The 9,035-nt window shown below is 33.4% G+C and overlaps 1 protein-coding gene across 1 annotated transcript; it reads right to left on the bottom strand.

The window, feature by feature from the left end:
- Positions 1–644: 644 nt before the first annotated feature.
- On the bottom strand, positions 645–5,249 carry LOC114733576 (vacuolar cation/proton exchanger 2-like; the record flags this gene model as incomplete). The annotated part of the gene is made up of 10 exons (XM_028921050.1): positions 4,945–5,249; positions 4,072–4,338; positions 3,765–3,832; positions 3,631–3,659; positions 3,079–3,275; positions 2,767–2,979; positions 1,873–2,004; positions 1,028–1,144; positions 899–952; positions 645–761 (listed from the first exon to the last, which is right to left on the bottom strand). Coding segments are annotated over exons 2-10 (1,194 nt in total), but the record flags the coding sequence as incomplete, so codon positions are not given.
- Positions 5,250–9,035: the final 3,786 nt, after the last annotated feature.

Below are 9,035 nucleotides of genomic sequence, written 5' to 3'. Positions count from 1 at the left end.
TACCCCTATTGATACTCCTTCAACCATAATCGAGTAAGAAAGGGGGGAGAATATCAAAGAAGATCATTATAGTGTTTTAGGAAAAACATGTCATATTTCTTATAATTAACTAATTACTACCTAAATTCCTTAATCTAATCAATTTAATTAAATAGGTCTTACGTTAAGGACCAGAAGAGTAATACTTTTTGTTCTTTGCTTTCAATCATCAATTGTATGATTGGGCCATGTTAAGTTGCTAAAACACACACATAGTGATTATTCAGAATTCACAATCAAGGTAGATATAAAAAAAAGGCTTCCAATTTTGCGAACTGGTTTGCCCAAATTTCAAGAAATCATCCAGGTTAAGATTTTTTTGTGTTTTATTATCAGACCATTGTAATAGCTGAATTATTCAAAATTTTTATTATATCACTCTGGTCCTCAAGAGCCTGTTGTCTTCCTCCCTTTCTTTCTTCTCTTGTCTCCAGAAAAACTTGTTTTGTATTTCTCCCTTCACTCTAAACCAGTAAATTACTTGTCCGCCTAAAAATGCCTCACAAGAGTGCTAATTTCCAACTAGAGTGGCTTCAGGAGGCTGGAAAACAATAACAACCACCAATAAGTGACAACACCACAAGGGACATATAAAAACCACATACCTGCGACATAAATGCGACAACAAGCACGGTGATGAAAAGTGTAGCAGTCTCAAAGAGTTGGAAATTCAAGTCCATTGGTTTTCCCATGCACCACCCAACTACCACACAAAAGGGGATCTGCAATTATCAACACCATAGAAATCATCAACCTTGTTTGAAAAATTGAAAGTCAACCACATTCTTCCCAAGAAATAGTGAAGTTGTTGTTGTTTACAAAATTTAATCCCACAACACAATAACATGTAATACCATACCACAAACATAGATATCTGAGTAGATGATCCAATAGCAACTCCAAGTGTAATATCCTGCAGAGAAATTGACACCATAAATAAACTGAACAGCATCTATAAATTAAAACGCGGACTTTGGAAGTCACTCACAAGCTTGTCCTTCATGGCAAACATGATAGCACTTGCGTGCTCTGCAGCATTTCCTACAATTGGAAGCAATATGACACTTATAAATGCCACTGGTATATTCCATGACTCAGATGCCCCCTGCAGTAAAACAAAGCACGCAGCACATCTCTGAATAAGCCCAAGACACAATGGCCAATGACAAGGATCAGCGTTCTCTGCTATAAACATTGACAGTAACGCAGCAGATTACAAACAGTATATCTCTCGTAAGAATTATCAGTAATCACAAAGCAATTACATTTAACTATATAAACGTTAATTAGTTAGCTGCATACCACACTAAACTTTAGCAGCAGAAGGTTCATCTCAACTACAGCCAAATGAATTCATGCTATAATCAAAGTAGAAAATACTTAGCTAAAAATAACAAATATAATAAAACACCATGAATAATCCTGATAGGATTTTTAAGGAAATAAACACCTCAACCACTGATTCTGTGGGAAATTAAATTTAAGATCAAAATGCTACCATTCGTCTATATGTAATGATGAAGAAATATAAAATCATCCCAGACACTTCAATGCTAAAGATCAAAGAGTTGCACTAGGACAACTTTCTCAGAAGCTAGACCATATATGGTTGTAGCCATAAAGGAACAAGGGTATTAGTTTTATGACAAAGTTTCCTCCATTTTGTGCTGTGAGAGGCAGAAACAACCTTACTAGAAAGTTAAAACAGTATCAAGGAAAAATGTCAATATTAAGAAAATAATTACATACGCCAGAACTCAACATCACAAAAGTATAGACATTGAGGAGATAAATAACAGAAGCATAATGATCATGTGTCTAAGATAAATATACCTCTATGGCATCAACAAGATATCCAGACAAAATAGAAACCCATGCTGTCAAAATAGCAAGCCAGCCTATCGCCTCCCATTTTGTTAATTCACATTCTTCTTCCTCATCAGGATTTTCATTACCATCTCCTTCCTACATTTAAACAAGTACACTTGCATAAAATCTTTTTCAACTGAAAATAATATCAAGCATGTTTATTGTCTATCAAACAAAATCTTCAAAACAAATAGCCCGTCAAAAAATGAGCAAGTAAAAGAAAATTTTTCAATTTTCAGGTATAGGAAAGAGGATGGAAAAAAAAAATGTTCCCACTGACAACTCCCACAATATAAAGCCATATACCTTCATCATGCATAAATCTCAAAGAAATTAATGATAATGTATACTCTGAATTTCATCAAACAAACCATATTGATTCGAGTCCTGAGCGATCCTACCATCTTACAAGAATAAACACAAAATTTAAGCAAAATCCTACATCTCACACACTGCCTTCTTAGTCAATTCTTCCATTTTCTTCCTTGATTTCTTTAATTTATTATTATTTTTATTTAATTATTAATTCTCCTCTCACCTTCTCATGGAAGATGGCAATATTCTTAATTAATTGGCATATTTAAATCAAGTAACCAGATAAAACATACATCACTTCTTTTCAGGTGTGTCTTGAAAGTGGCACCTGATACAGATAAATATATCTTTCATACTCTAAACCCATATGATAATAAATAATTCCCTTACTAGTAAATGGCGACTAGCAAATACATATTATCTGTTCAAATGAAAAAAGCGACTGAACGATATAACATGGGTTGTCTTTTCTAACAAAACAATCTTACATCGCAAAGCTTGACAAGAAGCCAAAAGAAATATTTTATGACAATAAGCACTAACCTCTTCAAGTGAACTATAATTATTGTGATGACTTCTTAGTTGAAAGAAAAGGTAGCTAGCATATGCTATTAGCATTATACAGCTACTAAATCTGGATAGAGCAAGCTCTGACTTGCCAAAGTGAACCTCTGAGTGAGTAAAGTGAAGGACGGCAGGGAACAGTATTCCCATTACAGCCATCAATAGCAATCCCGAATTCACAACAGCAGGTGCCTGTTGCAAAGGTCAATTACAATGTGACCTATGGAACATCAAGAGGACAAAAATGGCCAAAAACAGGATTTGAAACCATAATTAGGTCATGACGAATACCTTGTCAAAAACCTGAACCTTTTCGTAGTGGACAATCCCACCGGTAAAGAATGCACATCCCAGAACAAGAAGCATATTTGACAAGATTGAACCCAGTAAAGATTGCTGAACAACCCTAATCATCCCATTTTTCAAAGCATAAATTGATATAATCATTTCAGTTGCATTTCCAAATGTGGCATTTAGCAAACCCCCAACTGCACAAACCACCAAATTTCAAATCAATTGACATACACTAAGGGCAATATAACAGAAGCCGAATAATAAAAGAATAACTACAACATATCAAAGAGAAAATTAGGAATAGAAACTATGTGGGAATTAAAATTTATTGTCAACAAAGCTATCATTTTCATAGACCCTAAGGAATAGGCACTATTGGCAGCAAATTGAACGCTCAATTACAATACAGTTCACGATGTCTTAGTAATAACTAAATACAAGTCTGTACAAACTTAGCTCCCATTTATTTTGTCATATATATTCAAAATTTGACCATATAACTTCTTTTTTATAATTAAATAAAACCTATAATATAACAACTAACCATACCTGTTGGTCCTGTGAAAAATGCAAGCTGCCTGCACCAAAAAGATTAGTAGATAGGTCTGTTAGTAGTAGATTGTAATAAAGGTGATAAAGAAATCAAGTAAACACAAGATTCCATTAAACAGGAAAGCACTTACTCAGTAGCATAACCCAGACGTTCCGCCAGAGGAGTAATACCCAGTAAGGCGAAGAAGAACACCCATCCCTAACACAAGAAATAACCATCAATGAATGAAATAGGAAGAAATGAAGTTACAAATCCTTTCTACTGATCCCATACACACCCAGGCGAGGAGGAGGAAGCAAGATTGAGATGATCGGTAGGTTTTTCAATCAAAATTTGATTCATATTTCAATGTTCATATTTCACTCTTCCTAACTCTATCACAGTTTTGCCTTATAAATACCAAATGCCAACAAGGAAGATTGAGAAGTGATCCGTACATGTTTTCCTGTTAGATAATGTAGCAATATGGCTAAGGGACCAAAAGGTAGCAACATGTTGATCTTCGCTTTAATTAAGACAATGTATATGCTCCTGATGGGTTTTATCCCCACTTGCTTGAAGATGGATGAGCTGGCCAAATTTACGGAAGAAAGCATATTATTAGTTGTCTCAGATTGAAAAGCATGGACTTTCCCCGGGTTTGTTGAGGAGCTAAAAGGGACCTCCTCATCAAAATCAAGGTCTACCTTCTCTACAGACCCCATCTGCATGCAAAGGCGGCTAACTGGTTAGAATCAGCTAATATGTACCAAGAAAGACGTTGAATATTTTTTGACAAAATCCCCTCAGTGAGAAAGTTATACAATTGACAATATATAAACAGAATCTCGCGGAAAACAATTTCATGGGGGCAAAAAAAAAACAAAAGGAACATGCGGTACATGATCAGCAATTTACAGTAGAGTACGTTATCAAATTTGTCCCCCCCCCCCCCAAGAGAATACTGCGAGTAATTTAGTCTTTTGGAACTTTTGATGGGGTAGTTAGGCAGCATATCAGATGTCTTCAACTTTACTTATTCATTTGATCACGACCCCATATTTACAAACTCCGGACAGCTCCAAAGAATTAAAGTTGCAGTTGATTACAAGAGGCTTGTGGCCAAACAAAGAACAAATATAAGATCAGCAGAAAAAGGGCTAAGGATATGAATAAAGCATCAAAACCAAGCAAATCAAGACGATAAGCTCGAGGCGAAGCACTATATGAATACATGATAGTATTCTATCATAAGCCATGAGCAGCAGGTGAGGTGAACGGAATCAAAAAGACACAAACTACATCAGAGAAACCAACGTAGACGGAGTTACCTGGGAAAAAATATTGGATTTGAAGAGGGAAGATCTTCAAGATGGATCCAACTCTGGCGAGAAATCCGAGATAAGGGAGAAAAGAAGAGACAAATCCAGTGAGCCAGCTCTAGTCTCTGCTGCACAAAGAGTATCTGTGGGCTCTGCTTGCTGTATCTCTCTCATGCCCCGTCAGTTAGAGAAGTTAGTGTGTCAGGATCGTCTCTGCGAGAGAGATACTAAGAAGAAGAAAGGAGGAAGGAAGATGGCGGTGATATAGGAGCATCCACCTGTACGGCCACCACTACGTGAGAAGTCGCCAGGGAAACTTCTTCGAAGTATCGTCTTCCCCAATCACAGTCTGTTTGTATTTAATTTAATTTAATTATTTACTTATTTATTGGATTTCGTCAATTTCCGAGGCAAGACACTTCAATCAAATATTGAAAAGTATGAGAGAACGTGTCTTGTTTAGTCATTAGTGCTAAATCAGTGGGTTGTCACGAAGTTGAAATATTTGACATCAAATAAACAAGCTGACAGGGAGATCTTTTCTTACTTTTAAAAAAGAAACTGAATCTCTTTATAAAGTACTATTTTCGATTTTTAATATTCTTTCAATCCTTAATATAAGACTCATTTAACTAATTTGATTAAATTAAGAAAGTTAGGTAAGTTAGTTAATTATAAAAAAAGTGACACATTTTTCCTAAAACACCATAATCATCTTTCTTAATACCTTCTCTCCTTCTTTTACTTAATTATGGTTGAGGGAGTATACATAGGGGTAATTTAGAGAAAATTAATAAATATGAGAAATGGGTCTTATATTTAAAACAAAAATCAACTCAAAAATTGGGTCCTATATTAAGGACCGGAGGAGTATAAAATTTTGTTTAATTTTTATTTTGATCTTAAATATAAGACCCTAATCTATTTTATTTCTAATATTTATACATTTTTTTCAAGACAATCTATTTAACAATGGCAATTCTAACCAATACACTTGGTTAGCAAGGATATTTTAGGAAAGACAACACATATTTATTACAAATAACTAGCTTAACTTCTTTTTTTAATCTTATCAAATTAGTCAACTAACTCTTATAATTAGGACCGAAAATAGTAATCTTCCGGTCCTTAATATAAGACCCATTTAACTAGTTTGATTAGATTAAGGAGATTAGGTAAGTTAGTTAATTATAAGAAATGTAATACGTTTTTCTTAAAATATCATAATCATCTTTCTTAATACCTTTCTTCCTCTTTTACTTGATTATGATTGAGAGAGTATCCATAGGGGTAATTTAGAGAAAATTGATAAATATGATAAATGGATCTTATATTTAGGACCAAAACCAACTTAATAATTCAACCTTATATTAAGGACTGGAGGAGTAACTAATTTTATTATAACAATAATTCTCACATGAAAAAAAAAAAAAAGCTTTATTGTTGCCTCTTTTCTTTTATGTGGGGCGATTTTGAAAATAATGCTTTTACGTTAATTTTTTTCATTTTTGAGTAAAAAAAAAAGGGAGTATTAATGCCCCATTTTTCTTTCTTTATTATTTTATCTAGTTATCTAAATAAGGGGGAAAAGGTTATTCTCCTGTATTTTCTACTTTTTTTAAACAATTGGTTAAAAGTCTTTGATTAAAAAAGATTAATTGTGCAAAGCTGCCTAAAAATTCCAAATCCATAAGTGGTACATACAATCCAAATAGATTGCACAAGGTTACGCGCGAGTAAAAATAGATCGTACATAAGTCCTGAAACAAATTTCAACTATCCATGTCCAATTAATTTTTTAGGCATGAACTTTTAACCATTTTCTTTTTGTTTTTCCTTTCCTTGTTTTTTCTCTCTATTTAAAGATGATTGTTTTTTCTCTCTATTTAAAGATGAGATTAAAGTAATTCCCTAATCCATAAAGTGGGAAAAGATCGCTCACATTTCTACATGTGATAATTTCCAAAATTAAAGGTGGAACATAAAGTAGAAGGATCAACAAAGCATCAAATAACGCAGGAAATAGAATAGAAATTATGGTGATAGATGTGAAACACGTTTCCAAGAGAACTTGAATGGAGAAATTAATGATTTTGCAAAACCATATATGGGTTGACCACGAGAACCATGAAGGTGTTGAATATGTGGGAATGCATGAAATTAAACTTGTGTCCTGCCACAATTGCACTGAATGGCTTATGAATTGGTAAATTAAGGGCTTATTTGCATATATTTAAGTACGTGTAAACATGTTTCATCCGAGACAAAATTCTCTTTATCTACTTACTTTATATTCATAAATCATAATTGTCGGATACTAGATGTGACTATATTTTCAATAAGAATTGAAAATTTAGTTCGTCATATTATAAGAAGCTATTCTATATTTTTGTTAGATTCAACCTTATTGGTTTATAAAATGTGGTGTTGGTATATATAAAAAGGTTTGAATCTAATTTTTGGCCTACACTATTCCTCGTTGTTTTTTTTTTAATTCTTGGGATTATTCATGAAAGGTCTCTTTCATTCCATGTATGACTTCACAACTTGGACTATAAAACAAGAAGAGGCAGAATGCAAAAAGAGAAGCAACAAGCGACCAAAATTGAATGTCCATTTTCTGTGCAGAAGAAGAGAAGGAAAATTCTAGTAATACTTTTGTTTGATTTGGTTCGAGGAGAAACGAGTGAAGATATTTTAAGGATATCTTGAGGCTTTGTTTGGTTCAATGGAAGGGAGGGAAGAGGGGTAAAGGTGAGTGGAAGTGAGAGAAGGTTATGAGTGTTGGTTGGTTGGAGGAGAAGGAAGAGGAGGAAATGTTTTTTGTTCGGTTCAGAAGAGGAGAGGAGGAGAACTAATTATAAGTTGACAAATATGTTCTTATTTCTTTATTAATTTATTTATATATTTATATCAAAATTATTATTTTCTAATTTATGAATAAAAAAAAACTAGTTATCTCACATGTACAAAATAATTACATATCTATAAAATATATGCATATCATGAAAAATATTATATCATCATTATCAAATGTACACGTCATAAAAAATATATACTTGTCATATTGTATTAAGAACAAGAGTACAGTCATGATAAAAATATTATATCATTATTATCAAATATCATTTAAAAAGGCTTTTACTAAAAAAGATAAACTTAGAATTTAAAAAGAATAGCAACCGAAAGAGTTAAAAAAAGGTTTTTACTTAAAAGGATAAATTCGAAATATTTAAAAACTGACGTAGATAATTTAGTTAAGGTGAGACATAATATTTTTCTTTCCTTCAAAAAATCTTAAATTTGAAGGGGAGTGAAAAGAAAGGAGGGAAGTACTAAAAGACAAAAAAAATTTCCTCTCCTCCCCTCTATTTTTCCAAACCAAATACATTTTATTATCTCCTCTCTCTTCATTCCTTCCAAAACCTTCCAACCAAACAATGCATAAAGGAGCTATTAAAAAGTTGCTTGCAAGGCTTGGGTCCGACTGGTCGCAAACGGGGGCGCAAGGCGCGTTCTCCTACCGGGTCATGGGCTCGATTCCTGGCGAGGCACCCTGGGATTAGTCTGGCCGATACGCTGGGATACCCTGAGTTAGCGATAACATCCTACTCAAAAAAAAAAAGTTGAATTTCATACCCTCATCTAAGTTCCTTTTTTTCATTTCTTATTTCTTATTAAAAATATAGTTATGTTATAATTTATACTTTTCTTGTTTGACAAATGCTAATACTTTCATCGTAGTTGTTACCCTAATTTCCTGGATTATTTGTCGTAAATTTTTTATTAGTCTATTTTGTTGAAAAATTTTTTTGGTGTTTTTCAAAGTAAGAAGATATGAGAAATAAGGGGGAAGGGTAAAAAAATTATTTGATTTTTTTGGAGCAGACGAAGAGAAATTGAACCCTTTTTCCAACCATTTAAATTCATATTAATCGTGAAAACAAAGTGCCTAAACCAGCCCACTTCCAAGCAAACTTTCAATCACTGCTCTCGTCAAGAGGATCAGCTCCTCTGCCCTTCCTATAAGACTAACTCAGTGTGAGAGAATATTACTTGTACTACTCCTGTTATTAATATAAATTACTTGTAATATAATA

The sequence above is a fragment of the Neltuma alba genome, unplaced genomic scaffold, assembly GCF_004799145.2.
Source record: "Neltuma alba isolate B1F8T4 unplaced genomic scaffold, ASM479914v2 tig00013016_pilon, whole genome shotgun sequence".
NCBI lineage: Eukaryota > Viridiplantae > Streptophyta > Magnoliopsida > Fabales > Fabaceae > Neltuma > Neltuma alba.
The sequence above is the reverse complement of the archived record's forward strand: the minus strand, read 5'-3'. Positions and strand labels throughout refer to the sequence as shown.